The 24,595-nt window shown below is 48.8% G+C and overlaps 1 protein-coding gene across 2 annotated transcripts in view; it reads right to left on the reverse strand.

Annotated features, from left to right (window-relative positions):
• The window catches only part of HNRNPUL1 (heterogeneous nuclear ribonucleoprotein U like 1), a 35,412-nt gene that overhangs the window by 5,525 nt on the left and 5,292 nt on the right, over positions 1 to 24,595 (reverse strand). For both annotated transcript variants that reach the window (XM_037039019.1, XM_037039021.1), the window contains exons 3-10: positions 23,251 to 23,407; positions 21,197 to 21,270; positions 19,769 to 19,908; positions 18,117 to 18,216; positions 16,231 to 16,343; positions 10,954 to 11,220; positions 8,739 to 8,861; positions 8,507 to 8,635 (exon numbers count right to left, since the gene is read on the reverse strand). In XM_037039019.1, the coding sequence (XP_036894914.1) occupies positions 8,507 to 8,635; positions 8,739 to 8,861; positions 10,954 to 11,220; positions 16,231 to 16,343; positions 18,117 to 18,216; positions 19,769 to 19,908; positions 21,197 to 21,270; positions 23,251 to 23,407 (1,103 nt within the window). The remainder of the gene's footprint in view (positions 1 to 8,506; positions 8,636 to 8,738; positions 8,862 to 10,953; positions 11,221 to 16,230; positions 16,344 to 18,116; positions 18,217 to 19,768; positions 19,909 to 21,196; positions 21,271 to 23,250; positions 23,408 to 24,595) is intronic.

Raw genomic sequence — 24,595 nt, forward strand, 5'->3', positions numbered from 1 at the left:
GGAAAGCGACCGCTGACACTCACAGGGACTTCAATGGTTGGCCTTTGCGCTTTAATCCTTGTTCTAGGTGCTGCACCTGACAGTTCCCCCACCCCAAAGGAATACAGCCCTTGTTTCATTAACTTCATAGACGTGTGTGTTACGAATTGAAGGCAAGACCCTCCCCCGGCAAAAATATCACAACTCACTCCACCACAGTGGTCTGGAACTGGGCCTGCCGTATCTTCAAAGAATGCCTGCACGTACTCACCGAAAAATCCAGAGTACAAACCTGAGAATACCTTCACCCACCCACTGCCGGTCTTATAGGCTGGGGAGAAATTGTATTAAACTTACATCCTTCTAAAAACATCTGTTATTTTTAACATGAGCTCAGCCATACTAATGATACTTTTCTGCAGCCTTTTTTCACTTAATAGTTCTGATATTTTTCTGTGCCACTGTTTCTCTTTTTAATGGCTACATAGTATTTACAGAATGGCTATAGTAACTAAGCAGCCCCCTCCAATAGTTGTGTAGACTGCTTTTCTCAACTCTGATTCTTTCATTCCCTTGGCGCTTCTCTGAAACATCAGTCTCACCCACAAATTTCTAACCAGGAGGACCCACAAGGCAACAGCCCCTGCTTTTCACAAGTGTAGTTTTAAAAAAAAGTATTTATTTATTTTCAGAGAGAGGGGGAAGGAGGGAGAAACAGGTAAGAGATACATCGACGTGAGAAAGAAACATCTGTTGGCTGCCTCTTGCAGGCCTCCAACTAGGGACCTGGTCCCAAACCCAGGCATGTGCCCTGACTGGGAATCGAACTAGCGACCTTTCAAGCTGGCGCTTAATCCACTGGGCAACACCAGCCAGGGCACAAATGCAGTTTTGCTTTGAAGGTTCTTTTCCCTTCCTCTAGGTGATGGGCAGGTGTGTCCTGGGCTGGTGCTGGCACAGAGCAGTGCCCCAGGACATGTCTGATTAAGAGCAGCAGTAAGGACGACTTCCACTTGTGAACACCCCCTGTACGCTAGGCTCCTTGGGAATACATACATGCATTTAAACAACTTTTGGTGGCATGACAGGGAATCAAGAGAGAGGCCACAAAGGGGACAAATAGTTTGCAAAAGGGAGTAAAACAAATGAACAAAAAAAGGTGCATTTTGAAGATGCAGCCTGGCAAAGTGGAAAAAGCCCAGGATCAAGTCTTGGTGTGAGTATAAACTCACTCTGGCCAGTCCCTACAGTTGCTTTGCCCGTACGATGGGGACAGGAAGCCTCCCTCCTGGGCTGGTGAAGACTGAGCAGGAAGCAGACCACGAAGCACTGGCCCAGAGCGGAAGCCATCTTGACCAAGGCAGGCCTTCTGGAGGGGATGTCCTGGCTCACCCTGGTTCTAACCTGATTTGGCCATGTCATACGCGTGTGGCCTGGGGTGAGTGACTTCCACTCAAAGCCTCCAGCCTCCTTGTCTGTAAAGTCAACCCACTGTGCATTTACTGAGTTGCAAGCCCCAGATGGGGACAACAATAGGCATGTCATATGGTTGCTGTTAAGACTGAAGGAGTTCATGTGAGTAAAAGCTCCTGGTTAGCCCAGGGCCTGGCACACAGCCAACACTCAATAGGAACCACCGTTGGCACTGGGTGGGGCACTGCTGACGTTCTCACTGCAACGCTGATGAGGCAAGTCAGACTCAGGGAAGGTCAAGCTACAGTGTCTTCTCATCAGAAAGGCAGGAACAATGAGACAAGGTACAAAGAACATAGGTTTGGCGAAGAAGCTCACACCCAAAAGTCCCAGCTGTGCCCTTTACTATTTGTCAGACTGCAGACAAGTCCCCCAATTAGTCTGAGTCTCAAATTTCTTCATCTGAAAGACAGAGATTGTATCGCTTTCCTCCCAGCTGCGGCGAGGATTTGTAGGCGTGAAATGCCTGGTACGTGGCAGGGAAAACAGTCACACACAGGGTGGATCTGGAAAAATGGCTAACAGGACTGACACTGTCCTAAGAGAAGACCGAGCAAAGTTAAGTCGAGGGAAAGATAGGGCACAAGGGCTCCTCTTCTAAGACAAAAAGAACAGGGCTGGGTTGTGGGTCGGCACGAGGCCAGGCACCCAGTGCGCCCCCAATGAGAGAGCGAGGCCCTGGGTACCGCGGTCCTCAAAACCAGAGGTCTCCCACCTCCGAGCCAAGGACTGCTACCGGTCCAGGCCTGTTCAGAACTGGGCCATACAGCAGGAGGTGAGCCTAAAAGCAATGTGCGTGAATCATCCCAAAACCAGCCCCTCCATCCCGGTCTGTGAAAAACCGTCTTCTATAAAACCAGTCCCTGGCGCTAAAAAAAAGTGGGGGATGGCAGCTCTAAACCAGTCCCTCCACGGCCCTGACATACACACCAGGCAAAGACATTCTTCCCTATTCCCCAGGGCAAGTGTCTCAACATTCAGGAAGGGGAGTGAGAGGGTGTGGGGCGGGGCACACAAACGCTGTGTGATCCGGGCTTTGGGCACTGGCCCACGTGGTTAAAAAGCACATCAGGTTACATGTAGGACAGAAGTCCAGTCCCTCTCCCTATGGCTCTTTCTGGATTCTATTCCTAAAAGCAGAGCGAAGGTGGCATCTGGTCACAGGAAGATAGAATTTGGGTTTCTCCAAGCTAAATAATAAGGTTTTCTCCCGATGCAAAAGCCTGAATGGACGGGTGCCTAAAAAATGTGGCTCTAGCCCATTCTATGAACAACGGATTCCACAGTTTATGTGCCCATAGGAGGTGATCCTATTTTGATTCTTCTGAACCCGAGAGATAAACACCTCCTGGAGGGTTTCATGGGGCAGAACTGCTCTACCAATGTCCTGATGAGGGGGCAGAGAAGAGAACACTGCCTAGGGTTAGTCCCTGCAGCTTCATGGGATGGGAGGAAGGGGCGGAGAGCTGGCCTCTGTCCTGGGAAGTGGCTCGACTCAGGGATGCCTTGTCAGACACTCTGGAGCTGAGGTGCGGAAACCCTCTCAGTGAGAGTTTCCAAGACTGCGCCTCCCTCCCCGTACTCCTTGGCTTGGGGAAGGCAGGAGTGTCTAAACCACACTAGCAGAAATGCAAATACTTGCCTTTTCCTGGAGGAAAGGGAGTTAGCTGCTGGTGGCTGTTGCCACAGCAAACATAGTGAGGTCAGAGACCCCGGGCTGGTCGGGGACTGCTGTGGCCACTGGGGGATGCTGGTGTCTGTTGCTAAGAGACCAGCACAACAGCTAGATCAGCTTTTCCAGCTGTGTGAGCTCCCTCTGCCTAGCTCGTACTTCCCCCAGTTCCACCCTGCTTGAAAATGCTGGCTCTAAAAAGATCTGCTAAGGCTGGGTCCCCTGACCCCCGGCAACCCCCAATCGCTAGGAATGTGGGCCAAAGGACAGGAGAGGTTTCTCAGAGGAGCCGTATGGGTAGTTTTGGTGTGTAACAGTCTGGGGTGGGGCGGGGGTAAGGTAGGAACACAGCAGGAGCCCCACTGTTCCACTTCATCTCTTTGTCCCCCGCCTCCTCCCTATCCATAGCTCAATGGGAGACGCCTGGATAGATGCCAGAGGAGCAAACTTAAAGCTGGTGATAAGAGTGTACTCTGGCCCTTACTGGTGTAAGCTCAGTGGACTGAGTGTGGGTTTGTAAACCAAGTGGTTGCTGGTTTGATTCCCGGTCAGGGCACATGCCTGACTTGTGGGCCAAGTCCCTGGCTGGGGGAATGTGAGGGGCAACCACACATTGATGTTTCTCCTTCCCTTCCCCTCTCTCTAAAAAATAAATAAATAAAATCTTAAGGGGAAAAAAAAGTGCACTCTGGGCTCACCATGAGGTATACCCAGTGGGAGGAACCCACGTGCAGGGAGAGAGTTCGCTGGTGTCAAAATGAAACTGGCTGAGGTTCTGGGGACAGAGAATGTAGAGGAGAGGAACACCCCTTTCTCCCAACATCTGCCAGTAAGAGGTGGCTGGGCCTTCCCCTCTAGCCCCGGGTTTGTGGTAGGCAAAGGCATGGCACCTGTCAACAAGGATGCAAAGCAGGACTAGAACCACACATTCTGAGCCTAGGTTGGTGAAACTGTCACACCCAGTCCTGCCTCTGATCACTGCCTGGCCTGGCAGGCTGTTAGAGCCCTAAGGGAGCTCCTAGCCTGTGGCCCTCAGCGCAGCAGTGGCCCCGCAAAGGCCCTCTCAGCTGCCTCCTGAAGGGCACCTGTTGCCTCAGAGGGCCAGCTCCTCCTCCAAACCCGCTCTCGAGGCTCCTTGTTAGGCCAGGGCCAGCCTGGGCAGCATCTCCTTCTAGAGAGGTTTTTCATCAGCAAGAGGACCACAAGAGCCACTTCAAGCAATGTAGCCTACTTCCCCTTTTTCCTTTCTCTTTATCTTTTTAGTAGGCAGGCAAATTGAGCATGTCCCTCCCTCATTAAAACATGACTGTGGTTCCCCATTGCCCACAGGACAAAGCCTCAACACTTTTCCCCATGAATCCCACCTCCCAACCTCCCACCACAGCTCCAACCATTTTGAGTCATAGCCACCTGGGAAGTGGTTAGAGGCAAGTTCTACTAGTAAACCAACAGCATAACTTTGACCAGGGTCCTTTCCTGAGGCCTGTTTCACTTGTGGTTTATCTCTTTTCCTTTTCTCCTCAATGCCCCATAGCTGTAATACCCACATGATCTGAAGAGGATGCTCAGACCATCATGGAATGCAGGTCAAAGTCCCGACAAACCCAAGAGCTTGTACCCAATGAGACATATTCGGGGGCAGGACCTGGGGCCCTAACCAGACAGACGTATAGTTCACCACATGGCCTCACCTGCCTTCTGCAGGCACATTTTTCTTCCCTCTCAAAAATAGGCATTTCTGCCCTGGCTGCTGTTGCTCAGTGGGCTGAGTGCTGGTCTGTGGACCGACAGGTCGCCAGCTCCATTCCCAGTCAGGCACATGCCTGGGCTGCAGGCCAGGTCCCCAGTGGGGGCGTGTAAGAGGCAACTAATCAGTGTTTCTACGGCACATCAATGTTTCTCTCCCTCTCTTTCTCCCTCCCCTCTCCTCTCCCTAAAAATTAAATAAAGTCTTTAAAAAAGGTAAACTACTGGCTTTAGATGTCTTCCCAGACCTGAGTAACCTCTGGTTTGAGGCCCCATGTCAATCTATTGACATGGTTCTCTTAACAGAGAACCAACCCTCCTCCCCCACCTTCAGAGTTCAGATACTTCTGTCTCACTGTTGGCCTGGATCACTTGGCCCAATCTGCTCCCTCCATTAGGAGGCCCACGGCCCTGAAGACCACAGGTGTGTCTGGTTGGGCCCTGGACCCCACCTCTGAACCAGCAAGCACACACTCCAAAGACCACCAGTGTGTCTCTACAGAGCTCAGCCGTACTGTGCCCGGCTAAGGAGCCGAGGCCCGACCTCCAGGAAGGTCCACTCTGAAATGTTGGACAGAGATGTTAAGATGATCTTCCCCCAGAAAGATCCTTCTACAATCCTTCTCCATGGAGCCATGTATCTGAAGTGGGTTTCACAGCTGATTTAACCAGCACACTGACAAAATGACTGGCAGGGATTACTTGCTGGGAATCTGCAGGGCGCTGAAACAACACTCGCCACCTCCCCCCCCTCCGTGTAGGACACTGAGTCCCACTGATGCCAAGTCACACTACAGCCCCAAATTCCCCGACAAGAATGAGTGAAGCAAGGTCAGGGCTCAAAAACAAAGTGTGTGAAGGGCGGTAAGGCTGGCTGTATGCGTTACTGATGGGGCCGAGCGGCAGCAGTAACCCTGGGTGTCTCTTGGAGTATCCTGTGCTCAACAGTTCCCCTACCCCCAGAAATAAATATGCTGAACATTAGCCCAATTAGTTGTTTCCATCAAAATGTAGTAGTGGGGGATCATGTGCTGTCTTCTTCATAATGTGAGGGTCTTCAGGCTCAATCCAAGTTTCAGAACCCAGAGCGTATCTCACAGGCCCACCATCCCAGATGAGGGCCAGGGTATGGCTGAGCCTTGACCAACGCTCGGTTTTCCTAGCATGGCTGTTCCATCAGCAAAGAGCAGGCTTCTACTCCCAACACCTAACTGCCTGGAAAGATCATTTAAATTAACTTGTCTATCAAGAACTAGAACCAGCCAGCAGCCTTTCCTTTTAAATGCTGAATGTAATGAATCATTTCTTCAACTGTAAATACTAGATTACCAGTTTAATATGAAAGGATGTAACTCAGGATCAAGCACTTGGAACAGATGCATGGGGCAAGGTTGTGTGGGAAGGGGCACAGAGCTTCCTCCATGCTCTCTGAGCACATCACTCTCTCACATCTCCACGTGTTCGTGACCTGACATGCTCACTCAGTTGTTTTGTGAAGATGCTATGCTCACTCCCATGCACAAGCAACTTGGTCCCCTAAGCTGCCAGCCACCATCGCCAACTCCACTCTCATCAGGAGCCCTCTGAACTCCCGGTAACCAAGCATCTGAGGCTACGTGTATGGAAGGCACTCACCTGATGTACCTGCACATTCACAGGTTTTTAAGAAAACAAGAATGCAAGGCTTAGGAGAAAAGCAGTTTGTTCACAGACCCCAAATACAGGATCTGCTACTTGAAACCCTCAGGACACATGGGAAGAATGACGTCTCATAGGGAGTAAACATGAGGGAACTCATTACCCTGAAACAGAAATCCTTAACTATGTTTGGGTTACTTACATTTTTGAGAATGTTGAAAGCCACAAGTGATCTTCCTATCTTAACTCAAAGCTAATTTTTTTTAAAAATATTTTATTTATTTATTTATCTTTAGAGGGGAAGGAGAGAGGGAGAGAAACATCAATGTATGGTTGCCTTTTGTGCGACCCCTGCTGGGAGTTAGCCTGCAAGGAACCGGCCTGCAACCCAGGCATGTGCCCTGACTGGGAATCGAACCGCGATACTCTGGTTTGCAGGCCCGTGCTCAATCCACTGAGATACGCCAGCCAGGGCTTAAATTTTTTTTTAAAAAAGGATATAACTGCATACAAAACTGTGTTTAATTTCAAAGTATCCCACATCACCCAATGTGAACAACGCTCCTCTTAATTTAAAAATGGGTACAAAAATGTGACTTAGCGATGTACCTGATAGCCGTAAAAATGTGCTTGCTAAGTGCTGGGAACTGCCCTGCCTGGTTTCAGAAGCTGTAATCCCCTGGTGACTAAGGCTGAGTAACAGATCATGGGACCACAAACACTTAGAGGAGACAAAGGCTATCTTCCTTGCAGGGGCACCACCTCTGCCCCCCTTTCCCTTTACCCTGCTTGGCCCCGGGTAGATGACTGGTTAGCCAATGCCAGGTAAGATTCCTCAAAAGAGGGATGACCTAAGACAGGCACGGTCGTGAAGGGGCCCTCAGGGAAGGACTTGGGGGGCTACAGAAAAAGGGGGTGATGGACCTTCACCCCTCAGCTTTGACATAGCCTGAATCATTCTGTTTGCAAGAAGTCTCCTAATCTTTTGGCTGCCTTACTTCCCCTGCTGGACTTAAGCCTTAAGCAATGCTGGAAGTGGGTGTGGCCCTGTGCTGGAAAGGGCAGGTTCCCTAGGGGGATCAGGCCTAAGAAAGAATGCATAAAATCCTGTGAAACCTGCTTTGCAAATACCCTCAATTTAAATGATAAGGGTCTGAGTTTGTTCCCCCAAAGTTTTATGGCCCTGTAACTCTCTGACCCTGACTCGGAATAAGCCCTCAGAGTTCTTTGAATGTTATCTAGTGTTCAATCATTTCTGCCTGAGAATGACTGATGAGCTTTACATATACACCCTATATTCCTGTGCAAACTGAACCCAATAAAAGCCTGTCAAGGCAAGGGTGGAGGCACTGTCCTCTTGAGAGAGTGGCCGAGGTGCTCCAAGGTGCTCTCCCCTTGAGAGGGAAGCCGCGCCGTCCCTTTTCCCTCCAAAGGACTCGGTAGTCCGTGTGAATTTCTCATCTCGTCCACAATACCACAGACCCTAGGAGTCGGGATCTGCATCACTAAGAGAACCTGGGACATACTTATTGTACAGAGTAATTAGTAACAATCTGCAGCTGCTGTGTGCCAGGCCTGTGCTAGGTATGTGGGCACCATTAAGACCTCCATTTTACAGACCAGGAAGCTGGGATTTGAAAGACGGAGGGGACTGGCTGTAGGCATGCAGCTAGAAAGTAGCAGAGGTGGGATTAGAGCCCAGGTCTGCCCACCTCAGAAATCCATGCCCTTTCCATTTCACTCCACAGCTCTCACCTGAGGATGCTCTGTTAGGCTGCTGAGGGCCTCTGCTGGACCACGGCCCCAGATGCCACTCGCTGACAGGGCTCAGAGAGCTGTGCTAAGAGCCCGAGACTGTGCCACTATGGGTGGCTGACCCCCTTACCAGCACTACTGCCTAAGACCATTATGGTGAAAAAAGAGAAGGGTAAGAGGGAATATCCAGGCACCCAGCAGGACCCTTCCCTCTCCAGGAGCATGATGGTCACCAGTAAATACCTGGTCTAGGATATAGTTGCGTTTCTTGCGGGCAGCGATCTGGATGAGGCGGTTGAGGCACTGGGTGGCCTGCTGGATCAGGACGTCCCAGCGGCCAGCATAGTTCCGCTGTCGACGTAGGCCCATCACCTGTGGGCAGGGGGTAGTAAGAGGTGGGTGGCCCTGGCTGTAGGGTGGCAATGGGGGGTGGGGTGAGGGCAATGGCGAAGAAAAGACCAGGGGCTGTCCTTACCCGCATCTTGTCCATGATGGCATTGGTACCCAGGATGTTGTACTTCTTGGAAGGGTTGGAGGCTGCATGTTTGATGGCCCATGTGGTCTTCCCGGCAGCGGGTAGGCCCACCATCATCAGAATCTGGAGAAACAGGGCAGGGAGGAGCACTGAAGCAGCAGCAGGGTGCAGCCTGGCACCTCCCTGACTTGCTGGTGACCGTGAGAGTGACTCTAAACCTCATGGCCACCTCTGGGAAATGAAAACAATAACTTCTGCCTCACAGTGTTGTTGCCGGGATTCAAAGAGATGAAGCCCCTCAAACCATCAGTAGATGACCTGGCCTGGGATGAGCACAAACCAGGGGCTGTTATATATCTTTACATTTTTGTTTAGCATCATTCAATGGCCTCTGACAGGGCATACCCAAGGAGGGCCAGGCACTGGGACTGGCCCACAGAGTGGGCACGACTTTCTTCGAGTCTGAGATGGAGACAAATTGCACGTACAAGGACAACCATTGTATACAGTCAGTACACTTAGAATCTGTACAACAGACACAACCTCAATGCCAGTAAGAGGGAAATGGTTAGTTTGTGGGGCTATTAAAAATGACATTATTCCTGGGCAGGATGGCTCACTCGGTTGGAGTGTCGTCATGTAAACTGAAAAGGGTTGTGGGTTTGGTCCCTGGTTGGGGCATGTACAAGAGGCAACTAATAAGTTTCTTTCTCACATCAATGTTTCTTTCCCACTCTCCTCTCCTTTCTCTCTCTCTAAAATCAATAAGCATGCCCTTGCCTTTTTTTTTAAATCTTGGGTAAAGATTAAAATGAAAAAAGAATTAAAAAATAGGTGTTCAAGCCCTGGCTGGCGTAGCTCAATGGATTGAGCGCGGGCCTGCGAACCAGATGATCGCGGTTCGATTCCCAGTCAGGGCACATGCCTGGGTTGCAAACCGGTTCCTTGCAGGCTAACTACCAGCAGGGGATGCACAAAAGGCAACCATACATTGATGTTTCTCTCCCTCTCTCCTTCCCCTCTAAAAATAAATAAATAAATAAAATCTTAAAAAAAAAAAAAATAGGTGTTCACAAAATAATATTAAGTAAGAAGGATCGGATATCAAAATGCTTAAACCATGAGGTCACAATGGTAACATGTCTGTGTATGAAACAAGCATTTAGTTCAGCCACAGGATAAAAATCTAAAACTTTAAGCCCTGGCTGGTGTAGTTCAGTGGACTGAGCACCAGCCTGCGAACCAAGGGGTCCCCAAATTGATTCCCAGTCAGGGCACATGCCTGGGTTGTGGGCCAGGTCCCCGGCGTGGTGCACAGGAGAGGAAACCACACATTTTTTCTTTCTGTCTTTTTCTCCCTCCCTTCCCTCTCTCTAAAAATAAGTAAATAAAATCTTTAAAAGTAAACTTTTTGCAAATGGTGGAATAATGAGAAACTTTTAATTAATCTATTTATGTTTGTATGTATTTTATTTTTTAGAAATAGGAGAAGGGAGGGAGAGAAACGTCAACGTGTGATGCCCCTCATGTGCCCCTCATTGGGGACCCGGCCCACAACCCAGGCATGTGCCCTACACTGGGAATTGAACCAGCGGTACTTGGGTTCACAGGCTGGCTCTCAGTTCACTGAGCCACACCAGCCAAGGCAGAAACTTGCATTTTCTTTGTATTTCTTATTTCTTAAACAATAAAATTACTTATATATCAAAAAACAAATGAGCACAAAGACCACCAGTACTGCTTTTGCAGCTAAAGCATCCCCAAGGCCAGCTGTCATTTTTGTTCTTAAACAGCTTTGTGTGAGAGTATGAAGCTGTGCAACCTCCTTGAAAAACACACACACCAGGAAGCACCTTCATATCCTTTTCTGCTGGAAGGAAAGCTTCCTGTTCCAAGATGCTAACTTCACCCAAGGAGCAGTGTGGCAACTTCCTTTTGGAAACTTTACAGGATTTTTAGGCCTCTCGCTCTATCCCCCCCCCACCCCGCCCCTTTGGCCTAAGCCATACCCATGGCTCTCATCTCACACACAGCAGCTTTCAACTCAGGCCAGCCCCCAGGAGTCAGGAAGAAGAGGGCCCTTTCTCGAAGGCTGCACACACGAGGAGGTGGTGCGGCTTTCCCCACACCCAGCTGCCATGCGTCTCCCTTCTGCCTCAGCGCTTAGGTGGCCCAGCAGAGAGAACCACCAATTCCATCCTCCAGGCTCACTCACCTCACACTCTGCCTTGGTCTTTGGTCCGACAGTGCCCCGGGTGCGCTCACTCAAGGGAAGGTGCTGGATGAAGGTAAAGCCAGGAAGGACAGAGCAGTAGGGCTCCGCCCTCTGCCCAAAGTTGAACTCCACTGCACAATTCTTCACCAGAACATGCGGGTAGAGGGCCTGACCCCCCAAGGCTTCCTTCTGAATTCGGAAAGCAATGCCCATCCACTTCCCGTTCTTGGTGAAGGAAAGTTCCACGTCATTTCCACATTCGAAGTCCTGGAGAAAAAAGCCAAAGAAAGAAAATCTTAAGCCAACACTCAGCCAAAGGCACCAGGGATCCCAAGTTGGAGACAGCAGATGCAGAGCAGACACACAACTGGCCTCCCAGATTTGGCCGTAACCCTACCCCATGCCACACAGACACAATGGGTGGCGCTGACGAACAACTTGGAGTCTAAGTGCAGACCACAGCCCTCCTTGCCCAAGATCCAAAGGCTGGTAGATGTGAATCATGTAATTTGAGGGAGGTCTAAGTATCTGAGCCATGTGCCTAGCCTGAGAGGAAGACAAAGGAAAAGGCAATTTGTCCAGCCTCAACCCCAGCGAGGGCAGTCTGTGAAGGTAACAGATGGAAAGAACATCATGGCAGGGCCTTTTAAGTCAAGTCCAACTCCACAAACACATTCATTTGTGTGACACATGTTGCCGAGCTCCTGTTCTCCCTGGTGCAACTATCTATGGTGATCTGGGCCTGACAGAGGTCAAGGCCTCCTGGGGAACCAGATAAGGACACATCCTAATTCAGTAACAATACCTACATAGAAGCAAGATTCCCTGGGGGTGGGCGGAGGGAACCTGTAAGCCAAGTCTTAAATAACAAAATGAGCCAAGTTTGGGGCAGGAGGATAGAGTTCTGGAGAGAAGTATTATTTATGCACAATTACGGCAACAGGAGAACAGAGGATTAGACAGGCTGAATGGTAAAGGAAGAGGGGGAATTTCAGGTACAGCTGGAGAGCCTGGCAGGGACCACATACATTCATTAACTATTCATTTGCGTTCCTACCAAGCAGTTGAAGTTTAGTGGTTAAGATCCTGTTTTGGGCCCTGGCTGGTGTGGCTCAGAGGATTGAAAGCCAGCCTGAAAACTGAAAGGTCACCAGTTCAACTCCCAGTCAGGGCACATGCCTGGGTTGCAGGCCAGGTCCCTACTTGGTGGCGTGCAACAGGCAACCAATAGATGTATCTCTCGAACACTGATGTTTCTCTTCCTCTCTTTCTCCCTCCTTTACACTCTATAAAAATAAATAAAATCTTTAAAACAATTTCTTAAAATCTCATTTTATTTTTTTTATAAATATTTTATTTATTTATCTTTAGAGGGGAAGGAGAGAGGGAGAGAAACATCAGTGTATGGTTGCCTTTCCTGCACCCCCTGCTGGGAGTTGGCCTGTAGGGAACTGGCCTGCAACCCAGGCATGTGCCCTGACTGGGAATCGAACCGCGATTGTCTGATTCGCAGGCCCGCGCTCAATAAAATCTCCTTTTAGAAGGCCAGCTGCTTTAGCTCTGCCATTCACTATCAAAACAGGGAGGCCGTAAGATTCTATAGTGCACAGCATTCTTCTGAGGAGTAAGTGGATTAGTGCGCTGCCCCCACAGTGATCCTACAATGAATGGGGGCTCCCACCCCAAGATGCCAGGCACCGTGCAGGGCTTAAGTGTGGGGAGGAGACATGGCCCCTGCCCTTAGTATGTGACTCTCTCTGTCACTTCAGGAGTTAGCACTTTGTGCTGATGACAGAGAAGAGTCCCTGACTTGTTTTGAACAGGGAAGTGGTGTGGTCAAACTGCTTCAGAAAGATCACTTTGGGTGCAGGGTAAAGAGGCTGAGCTCAAAACCTGCAATCAGACAGCAGACCAAAGCAAAATGCACGTTCAGTGCCTGATTTGAAAGTAAAACGTGGTATTCCTTCTCTCGAATGAGAAGACCACCTTGGGATTTGCTCCTCAAGGAACAGTGAGAGACCCTTCTCCCAAGGAGCTTCTCCACACCCTCCTCAGTGCTCAGGGGTGCAGCTCAGTAGAGTCGTTTATATCTGTTTGCCTCCGAGTGCCCACACAGTTCAATACTACGCAGGGCAGACATGTAGACGTTTGCCAGACTGAATCCTAATCCCTGCAGTATGGCCCTTGCTGGGACTTCTCACCTGAGCAGAAGTGGCCCAGGTCCCCTTTGCTCCAACGTGGAAACGAATGTCATGGGGATTAGCCTTCATTACAGCCACCAGCTTTCCTATGGGAACTTACCGTACTATACAGAAACCACCTGGCAAAGCTGTAACAGCAGGGCCATCTGTCCAAGAGGCAGGTATAGTCCTGTTACTCTGCCTAACAACCCCGAGTCCTTAGGCCTGGCTTTGTTCACAGTGTGTCGTTTTTGTAGCCTCACCTGCGCTGTCTCCTTGTGGCATCCCCAGCGCTCCTCATGTTGTAACTGTAATGCATTATCTTGTTCTCTCTACCTGCAAAGCCATTTTGTTCTTTTTGTTTTGTGAATGTTGAAAACTCAAGATCTGACATAGGTTCTTTGCCTCAGCTTCCCTCAGGCCACTGATTTTTACACCTCCCCCAACCTGCCACCCTGAGCCTTTTAAAAATTTGTAGCCTTCTTCGAACAGAGGAAATTGCATGTGGAATCTTAATAGAAGCAGAGATGATGTGGTTGAAGCAAGAGGTAAGGTTTGACACCCAAAACTGCCGCACAGACGGCACCTCACACGAAGACAGGACAGAGTTTGGGGGACACTGTCACCCCCAATGCCATGTTAAACTGCTGCAGCCTCTGGGCAGTGCACTCCTGGTGTTACCCAGCAAATATATACCTTTGACCCAGAAGTTACGCTTTTGGAAATAAACACAACTATATTCCTACAAAAACGTACAGATGTGCAAGTCGCTCACCCCAGCATTGCTGAATGTGTTCCAGTGGGGAAGGGGACACAAAAAGATCTCGAAGACTTTCTAGCAAGTGGGAAAACGATAAGCTGTCACTGAAGCATCAACCACCTGAGCAAGTAACTCTTGAGGCCCACCAACAGAAGCCTGGTCAACCGAGCCAGGGCAGACTGATGCGGGCCTCAGAATTCCGGGCAGGCATGAGGCAAGAAACTAACTGAATGTCTGCTAACAGAAGGCTGATTACAAAACACGGATGAGGCTCACAATGGCTACAGATGATCTAAAAGAACAGAGAAGTCCTGTGGGCACTGATGGAGAGATCTCTAAGAGGTATGGGTAAGCAAAAAAAGATGTAGAGTAACAGATATAAATATGCTACCTTTTGTGTTAAAGTCAGTGGATCCATGTGTGGAGAAAGGTATTATGTAAACCGTGGGTGGAAGAGGAAGGTCTGAAAAGGATGTTATGCTGCACACCTTTTTGTATTTCCGGATGTTTTTGCAAACCGTGTGACTTTAGTAACTACTGAAAAATGTTTTTTAACTCAGTTACACCTATATAATCTATATAATCTGTATAGACAGGGAGAGACAGCTAAAATGAAATTAACATTTCATTTAATGTTAAATGAAAAAATTCAAGGTTTAGAATAGAGTATAAACATGGTTAATTTTTGTTTAAGAAAACATGCTTTTTATTAGAAAGACAAAGGAAGACTGAGAAACTGTCTTAGACTAAAAAAACATGACACAAAAATGCAATAAGCAATCCTGCATTGGATCCTGAACCAGAAACAAAATTGCTCCAAATAATATTGTCGGGACAATTTACAAAATTTAAATGTGAAGCCCTGGCCAGGTAGTTCCCAGTTGGTTGGAGCCTCATCCCAACATGATAGGGTTGTGGGTTCGATTCCCAGTCAGGGCACATACTGGAATCAACCAATAGATGCATAAATAAGTGGAAGAACAAACAGATGTTTCTCTCCGCCCCCCCTTCCTTTCTCTCTAAAACACAGGGGGCAAACACAAGGCCTGCGGCCTGAATCCAGCCCTCTACCTTGTTTCTACCTGGTGCAGCACCGAGCTCTTTGTCCCTAGTTAAGGAGCAGTTACATTTATACAGACCTAAAATCACATTCAGCCCTTTGAAGGCAACCCTCTGAAAATGAGTTTGACACCCCTGCTCTAAAATCAGTAAAAATTTAAAAAGTGAATGTGGACTGAGGAGTAGATAATAGCATTACATCCATGTTAAATTTAGTAACTGTACTATAGTACAAGTTAATTAGAAATGGGTGCTGAAGTTTTAAGAAATAAAGACATGATGTAGGCAACCCACTCTCGATAGCCACTCCCTGCCAGGGTCTCGTGGCACGTTTTACAAACACCTGTAACTCCCAACAATAACAGTACTACTAAGTAGGATGTATCGAGTACACATCATGCACCAAGCATTATTCTAAGTGCTTCTAACAGAGGGACTTAATGACCCCACACAAAACTCTGAAGTAGGCGCCAAGAGTCTCTACAGTAGACAGAAGAACAGGGAGGGTATGCTGCCCATGGCTGGAAGTGGAATGGCAGGGACTGGGTTGAGGGAGTCTGGCAGCAGCTCAGGCACCGATTATCTTGTTCGGGTTTACACCCACCCCTGCCCCCCGAGAAGGCAGTGCACTGTAGGAAGCCTGGCTCAACCAACGTGGGGTGAAGGAAGAGACAAGCGTACGGATGAGATAAAACCAAAGTGAGGCAGGAGCTAACAGCATTGCCTTTGAGAGCAGACAAGCTATTTGGTAGCAGACAAAGGTAACAAATTCCTGGGTTTGCTTAAAAATGTTACTCTGGCCCTGGCTAGTGTAGCTCAGCTGATTGAGTGCAGGCCTGCCTTCGAACCAAATACAGTCGTTCAATTCCCATCAGGGCACATGCCTGGGTTGCAGGCCAGTCTCCAGTGGGGGATGAATGAGAGGCAACCATACATTGATGTTTCTCTCTCTCTCTCCTTCCCTTCCCCTCTAAAGATACATAAATAAAATCTTTTAAAAAAACGGTTACTCTGACAGGAAGGGTACACACACCTGACAACCCCAAACCCCTTCAAGGTGCCATCCGACACATTTACACAAAAGACCAGGCAGGTGGAATGGTTTTTGCATAAAATGACACCAAGTGTTCCAGTCTGTCAAAGAGACAAAGAGGTATGGCGACAGCGGCTGGGCATGGTGCAGACAGTGAACAGAGGTTTCAGCAAGAAACATCTGCAGGTCCACCTGACAAGACCAACATTCGGTTCTGCCAACTCCCACAGGCTGCCAGCACTCACCGCAAAGCAGCCAATCACATCATTCTCTGCAAACTTGTCTCCGTAGTTTTCGAAACGGCTATTGGTGGACTTCTTCCCAGTGCCGCCATAGCCGTAGGAGAAAGGCTCTTCACCTGAAGAAAGAAACAGGCAAAGTCAGGTTAAACTTGTGAGAGTCACAATGGCCTTTATGGTTGTCATGTTTTTTTTAAAAGAAAAAGAAATAATTTTCTTCCCTATTTTATGAATCGGAAGTTTTTGGGGGAGAAAAGGGAGGAAGTTTCCATAGAAAGGAAGCTCTTCACTGCATATGCAGAACTCCTGCGGGCCTGATGGGCTTAGGTGTTAAGTCTGGGAGGAGGAGCTGAACCGCTCTGCACGGAAAGGGGGATCTGGGAAGAAAGGGAGGGGAAGAGAGGGGCTGGGACAGAGGAAGGCTGTCTGCTGATACGCAACCCTTCCCTGCGACGCTCAAAATCAGTCAAATCTACTAATGGCACCACTTTTTCATGCTAAGGGTTTTTTTTGTTTGTTTGTTTTTTTGGCAGCAATCAACAAAGAGACTAGGTTTTCTTTCTGGAGACCATGGCATCTAACCCCTAGGAAAGACTCTGGATTTCCTCAGGCTACAAAACTGGGGGGCTAAAGCAACCTGAGATCCCAACAGTCCTGGCTGACACCTGGATTATATAGAAATCCTTGGCCAGGAACCCAAAGAACATCCTGTCAGAAAAGCAGGAGCCAGCAAGCACGAGTTCCAGGCCCAGCTCTTCTCCGAAACGTGTGTGTGCGGCCCTGGACCTCTGCTTGACCACCCTGAGCTTTTTATCTGCATCTGTGCCAACTGCCCACTACTCACATCTCAAAACAGAAAAAGATAAAATGAGATGACTTGTAAGTCTTGAAAAAAGCATTAACCTGTATCAGAACTGTACATTGCTTTTGAGATGCCATTTTTACTTTCAGGAATCAGTCTTAAGTGGTCAGAACAATTACGTACAAGGACAGCTTAACTGTTTAACAGCAAAAAACTGCAATGAACTCAAATCATCTACAAAACATTTACAAGTGCTACAACTATCAAGTGGAAAATTGTAAAGTGGCCAAAAGCTATACTGATTTATAGCTTTTAATTTACAAAAACATACTGACTGTATATCAAGTGGGGAAAAGAAACCAGGCTTCAAACTAGTCTCCGTGGTGAGACCCCGTGTGAGATACACAAAGGACAAAAGAACTGTCCAGAAGACGGTGGGTCAAAGTGCTAACACTGGTCAGCTCTCAGGACTAGGAGGCTTTTATTTTTGTAATTTCCTCTCTGTATGGCCTGACTTTTTACAAGCAGCATGCGCGTATTACTTCCATACTCAGAATATTCGACTGAGGCAGAAGGAAACCAGCCCTGGTCACTGAAATCAGTCACTTGGGGACAGAAGGTCATGGAGGCCAGGGGTCCTGGGAGAATTCAAAACCTCTCACTGGACAGCCCCTGCTTCCGCCAACCAGCCCTGCAGGGACCCTCTGTTCTCTGCTTCTCCTTTTACTTTGGGTTAGGGTATGGACAAAAAAAATCCTAGCCAGAACGTGCGGGCCTTAAAAATTTATTTTTATTTTTGGCATTGTTTGAGGACAGGAGAAAACTAATCTTTTTTAAAGAAAGAAAAAAGTTTTCTAAAGAGAACTCTGGAACCCCTCCTAAAAGATGAAGGATAAGAAGTTGTCATAAAACCGTGGTCTATCTGGACGAACCCTGTTTGCCCAGCTGGGCGGAGGCATACATGTAATCCTCCTGTCTGTTCCACCCCAGCCTAGCTGCGTCCAACCCTGGATAGAGAAGTTTCGGAAGCTCAAGAATCCAGGGACAGAGGCAAGTGCTCTCACTGGGCTGCTTGGCCGCCCTCCCTTACCTAGCTGGGTGCTGCAGGAATCAAGGGACCAGCCGATGCGGACGACGTGTGGGTCAGGCTCCGTGGACGGAAGGTGTTTCACAGAGATTTCCTCATTGATCTGGGGACAGAGAACAGGAGAGCTCAGAATTGATTCATTCTCTGGAAGTGGTGGGTTATGAGGCAATACAGGAGGGAGGCACATATGCATTAAGAACAGCAATGACTTTTATTGCCAGGGAAAAGGTATATAAGCAGCTCTGAAAGGCCTGCTGCACCGAAACCAGGGCCTCCAAAGGGCTAAGGAGAGTGCAGGGCCAGAGATAGGTATTTCAAAATACAGTTATTTTTAGTCATAACACTTGCTGCAGGGAAAACAAGGACTCATAATATTTGGCGTACAAGGGTAAATTAGTGCAGTATCTTTGGAGGGAAATATGGGGGTCTGTATTAAAACTGCAAGTGCACAATGCTACACAACCCAGCAATTTAATGTGGCACTGTTTGTATACTAGAAATAAACAGAAAAAATCTCCCATAAGGCACTGGTCACATTATGGCACATTCACACCACAGAATATGATGCCGCTGTTTAAAAAAGAATGTAATGCACTGAAATTTTTCAAAGTCCTAGATATAGTATTAGGTAAAATAAGCAGAAAAAAAAGGATTAAAAAAAAAGAGCACCTTTGACTTAATGTCTAATTAGGTTAGAAGTTATACTGCCTAATAAACGTGTCTATGTGAAGTTGTTTGTGACCTCTGAAAAGGCACCCTATGTCACTGACTTTCAGATGCCCATTTCCCACACATCGACAGCTTCAAAACCAGGACGTATATTACAACTGATGTGATAAGAAAGCACTCTGTCAATTTCATCGGCAGTGCTTCTCTGTAAGTAGCACACAAAACACATTTAACTTAAATTCGATGATGTCTTATCCACGACAAATGATACCTCTAAGTCTCAGCCTCTACCTCGAAGAAATGGGGTAACAGTTCTTACTTCCTGACGGCTCTGTGAGGACTAGTGGAGGCACCCAATTTCATGCACGCGAAGCGCTCTATAAATACTAGCTATCACAAAAGTTTTGACAGGCAAAGGAGGCTGCACAAGAAACTGTTAATACAAGTTACCTCTGGAGGGCACACCGGGGAGGGGCGCTGGGAGTGCCTGAGCAGGACTTTTCTACCCTCTGCTGTTCTGTCATCTGAACTTCTATTCAACGCAAACGTGCTATTTTCATAAACATAATCTGACCTGGAACTGGGGACATGAAGGTGGCCTGATGACAGAAACTTTCTTTGCCCTGCTCTCCCTCTACTGTCCCTCTAATTGGTGATGTCCGAGTCCATTCTTTCTAGCTCACTTTTCTTCCAAACAACTGTTTCTCAGTTCTATAAACGGGTCACCCCTGGAGTGGTTGGCTGTGTAATACCCAAGTCAAACCCCACCAAGGAAAAGTCTGCTTGGTGCAGCAGCGTATGGTTGGCCTGCTCTTCTGATACGGCGAACTGCTTAAGTTCATTTCATTACACTTTTTGCTTGGACATGAAGTCTATGCTCAATCAAATCCCTCAAAATTGTGGGTCTGACCACGGTGGCTGATGATAAGCTATTCCAAAGGACAGACCTGCTTTCTGTCCCTATGCCCTCTGTTGTTGCCACTCACCTTCATCTCGAAGCACACACGACCCCTTCTGACCCCATAGCTGGCACGGGCTCCAGACCACAGGTACGCAAAGCCCTCGATTGTAAGTGGGTAGCCACTACTCCGGTCTCGGGCCACCTTAAAGTGGAGGTCACAGTTATCTGTGGAGGAAAAAGCTGGGAGTTGGCTGATGTTTTAAAGGTCCCAGAGAGACAGGCACAAGAAAAGATTAAGTCCCCAAGAGTGCTGACCAGCAGACACAAGCTGACACACTGTGGGGACAGGTTCATGAACAGCCAGCCGCACTGCCCAACCAATCTCCCTTCCAGTAGAAAGGGTATGGACTACTGCGAACCGCCTGCATAGAGCTGAAGCAACCATTTCACACAGAAAGTGATGTTCCTCACCTGGAAGAGGTCTGAGGATAGCCATCGAGGGGCACTGTTGAAAATTACGCACAAACGTGTAATTTTATTACACATAAAAGGCATTTTATTACACAATGCCTATTACACTTACTTGCTAGGGTTAGGGTCCATAGCCTTACCAGCTTCAAAGGATTTTATAATTTTGAGAAAGGCTAATGCCCAATGCCATTCATTTCAACCACCTCCCCGAGCTAACTCTATCAGACACCGACCACCAACAGCTGCACAAACACCAGACTCACATTCACACTCGCCACCCGGGCCACCGGGGCCACCCAGGCCCCACCTCCTCTTGTAAGCCTAAGACTCTGCATGTAGCCACTGCTGTATAAACATGAGCTATACAACAAAATACACGAAACAACTGCTGTTTACTTTCTGCTCTGTTGAAAAGTGTAGTATTTTTAGACTGGATTTGGCTCCTGGGTGCATTTAAAAATTCAGACTCACAGGCTCTACCACTCTGCTCCTGTCTCAGGAGGTCTGCAGGACAGGACCCCAACAATCATCCCACTAAGTGCTCAGCTCAGAGTTGAGGGGAAAGCCACTCATCCAGTGGAAAGAAAACTGAACTGGAGGACAGAGAGCAGGAGGGGCCAGGTTAATGCTTCAGAGGACATAGTGGCATTGGTTTCACCAGGAACGTGAGCAGCTAATGGAAACTGGGGACCTGGTCGTCAAAGAGTTAAGTTTCCCCAGTAGCACTCAGGTTCCCTTCCTGATTAGATGACAACCCCCCGTGTGTACAGGGTGTTCACGTTTTTCCAGATTGCTCTCATATCCATTCTCTGCTGAGTGTCACTGAAAGTCCTCTGAGGCATTAGGGCAAGATTACTCCTCTGAGCAGCGGAACGACGGGCCCAGGATCCCACGGTTTGAGTGGGGAGCAGACCTCCTGCTCCAAACCGGCGCCGTATCTGGACTAGCACTGGCTCCGGACGGTGCCGGGCAGACTCTGTGAAGGTCAAGGCAGTTCCCAAGCACTAACTAGAAGGCAGAATCAGAGAGGCACAGGACTCACATGTGTCGATGGCAACAAGAGTGTCGTCAAAGTCATCTTCATCCTCTTCGGCGGGAGGCTGAGGAGAGCGACCCCTGCGTCGGAAACAGGAGTTACATCACACGAGAACGGCTGGACGAGCAGAGGAAGGGAAATGAAGATTCTGCTGGACTTTACAAGTGGCTTCGAGACTGATTCCTGGATTTCAATTTGTTCCCGCAGAAGCCAGGAAAAAGACAAAAAAACTGCCCAAACCCAAACACCTCTGTAACCCTACAACCTTGTGAAAACAGCAATGACTGTTAACTCCTGGGGTGGGGACAGGGACCAGAGAGGGTATGCTTTGCTAAAGGTGGCCATTAGCATCATTTGGAGAACTTTTAATTTATTTTTTATTCATTTATTTTTAAAAAATATTGTATTTATTTTCAGAGAGAGGGAAAGGGAGGGAGAAAGAGAGGGAGAGAAACAATATGTGGCTGCCTCTTGCGTGCCCCCTACTGGGGATCGGGCCCACCACCCAGGCATGTGCCCTGACTGGGAATTGAACCCCATCACGCAGGCCAGCACTCAACCCACTAAGCCACACCAGCCAGGGTGAGAGCTTTTTAAAGAGGACTTTTCTCTCTCACCCCAAGATTCTGACCAACACCCTCTGCATGCCGAGAGCTGCCTCCACACGGAACTCTGTTACTGACGGGAAGCTGTGGTAGCCCGAAGGGTACCAGGCCAGGGACGGGGATGTGCAAAGGCTTAGAATAAACTAATTATAATCTGACTACATAACAGGCTTCCTAAAACTCCACATCTGAAAGGATATGAAATGACCCATTTTTTCAGTCTCCTCTTTCAAAAGTGTCCTGAATTATGAATAAGATTCATCTTCCTACCAAAACACTAAAAAAAGACTAATTTAAATACCGCTGGTTCCTAACATATGGGAAGAAGGGGGTGTGGTAGAAGGGTGGGGTCTGATGCCCAGGGTCTGGCCTGGGACAGTCGGGACCACCCTAATCTACCGTGTGCCCACACCAGGTGCTCCATGCCCATCTCGCTATTGGCACTCCGTGGGCAGCAGGCTCCTCTCCGGTGAAGTGCCCCCCAGGCCTGCAGGTGCAGGGTTAGTGCAGAGCCCGATGCATGGACCTTATCACACTGGGAGTCCCCCCATGAAGCTTCCCCTGCCAGCCTGGATCAGAGCAGGCATTCCTCCTCTGCCCTCCATCCATCGGCAAGTAGCTCTAGGCCTCTGCTCTGTGGGGGGTGGGGGGGGCAGTGGGAGAAACTCAGAAAAGGCAGGTACCATGTCCTGACTTTAGTCACAGCCCATGAGACCCAGGCCTTATCCGAAAAGAGTCACAGATAGTTAGAGGATAAACTCTCCCAGGTTAGAAAAAAATGTGTCATATGACTAGTAGAGGAATGGTCATTCCGTGATCAGAAGGCTTCACACAGGAGCTGAAGGAGGGAGGGAGGAGGGGTAGGATAAGACCTGGGGTAAAGGGAGGGAGGGCTTGTTAGAAAAGAGAAAAAGCAAACAACCAGGGCAGAGAAGTCCCCCGTCCTGTGAGCTCCCGACACCCTGACTACTGTGGCTTACTTGTGTCTATGTTCGAGTCCCCGTATTGTCAACAACAAAAAGACAAATCCATCGCCCAACTCATCTGTCCCCTGTCCAGCCCAAGGGTGAAAGCACTATGAGAACTGACAATGAATGAATGAATGAATGAGTAGATGGGTGGAGGGGGGGGTGTTTCAGAGAAGGGTCAGGAAATAAGTCTTTTTTCAATCAAGGGCTATTGAGCAGACATAAATAGGACACTACACTGGAGTGCCGGGCAGGCGGGCAAAGGACTGAAAAGGCAGGCTAACATCTTCCATGTGAAGGCTGTTTGGACTTGAACCTGCAGCTAATGGTGGGGGGGATCAAAAGTTTTGCAAAGTTGACTCTGACAAGTGAGTGCAGGGAGAACCCTGCTCTGCTGCCCCCCTCGGTCAGTACAAAGGCCCCAGCAAGCACTGGGCTCCAGACAGAGACCTACTGGAACAAGGGCGACTGCTCCCCACACACCTACCTCCTGTCCTCTCGGTGCTCGAAGTACCCCCTTCCCCGGTTTTCTTCGTAAGGCCTCTTGCGACTCTGGAATTGTTGCCGGTCTGCCTTGAGCTGAGATGCATCAGGGGGAAGGAAGCTGGTGGGTGTTTCTTGCTTCATCTCTGTCTTCACTTCCACTGTCGGGACAATTCCAGATGGTCAAGACACTCGAAAACTCCTCAGTTATAAGTTTTCTGGGTCCCTTTACCTGAGATGTTGCCAGGATCCTGACTATAGTGAGGAAGGGCTGGGCACAGGAGGCCGGCTGGGTTCAGTAGACGCCTGCTGAGGGAGCTAGAAGGCTGCAGTGGAGAATGGGTTAGGACAAAGGGAGGCCGGGGTGGCCAGCCAGGCCTACCAGCAGATGTGACAGATGTCAGATAACTCTCGGGCTTCCTGGGGAGGGTGGCCAGCCAGGCCTACCAGCAGATGTGACAGATGTCAGATAACTCTCGGGCTTCCTGGGGAGGCAGGCCGGTTTTCAGCACTAAATTAAGGACCAGCTGTCTAAGAACCAACCTAAAGGTGGTGTGCCCGCCTTTGGCTAATTTGCCAAAGAGCTCATGAAAGTCGGCAACGACTTTAGTCTGTACCCAGTGGGAGAGAACCCTGGAAGACTTCTAAGATCCCTTTAAACTGAGATTTCACAAGCCTACCTTCTCCAATTTCTCTTCCCAAAGAATCTCTCCACCTCAGTTCCTAGAAACCTTCAGTCTTACAAGGAGGGGAAAGGTCAAATCAACAGCATATTCTCATCCTGCAGTTACCTCCACTGGCTTTACTCACTCTACCACAAAGCCCAAAATCACTCCAGGAGGAGGGGTCTTCACTTAAGCCAGCCCACAGGTGCGATCACACTACGAATAGGAAGTCAGGACAGGATAACACACTGTGGACCACAGGAATGTCCTGGTCTCAGGCAGACTCCAAGAATCAGTGCCTAACCAAGAGCAAACCGTGGGTTCAGCCTAACCTCACTGCTCCCACGGCACCTACGCCCGATGCTATGGATCCCTGAGATCTACTCATCTCAGTACTCAACCCAAGACCACCCTGGGCCACTGCCCAGCTTTGGCACGCGGACCAAATTTCTCAGAGTTCTCCAGGACAGGCACGGTGCTCACCCACCTGAAGAGGGCCTCCCTGGCTCCCAGCACAGCGCTGAGCTCACAGGAGGCCCTGATAAGTGTCTGTTGACAACAGCACAGGAAACACTTTCCTTGGGCCAAATGATCCCACAAGGCTCCCAGAGCCTGACATAAATCTACAGTTTAACCTACATTTATTAAAATCCTAACCGACCCATAAGAAATGTCTGGGGATTT

The sequence above is a fragment of the Sturnira hondurensis genome, unplaced genomic scaffold (genome assembly GCF_014824575.4).
Source record: "Sturnira hondurensis isolate 20B ecotype Veracruz unplaced genomic scaffold, ASM1482457v3 Scaffold0024912, whole genome shotgun sequence".
Classification (NCBI taxonomy): Eukaryota; Metazoa; Chordata; class Mammalia; order Chiroptera; family Phyllostomidae; genus Sturnira; species Sturnira hondurensis.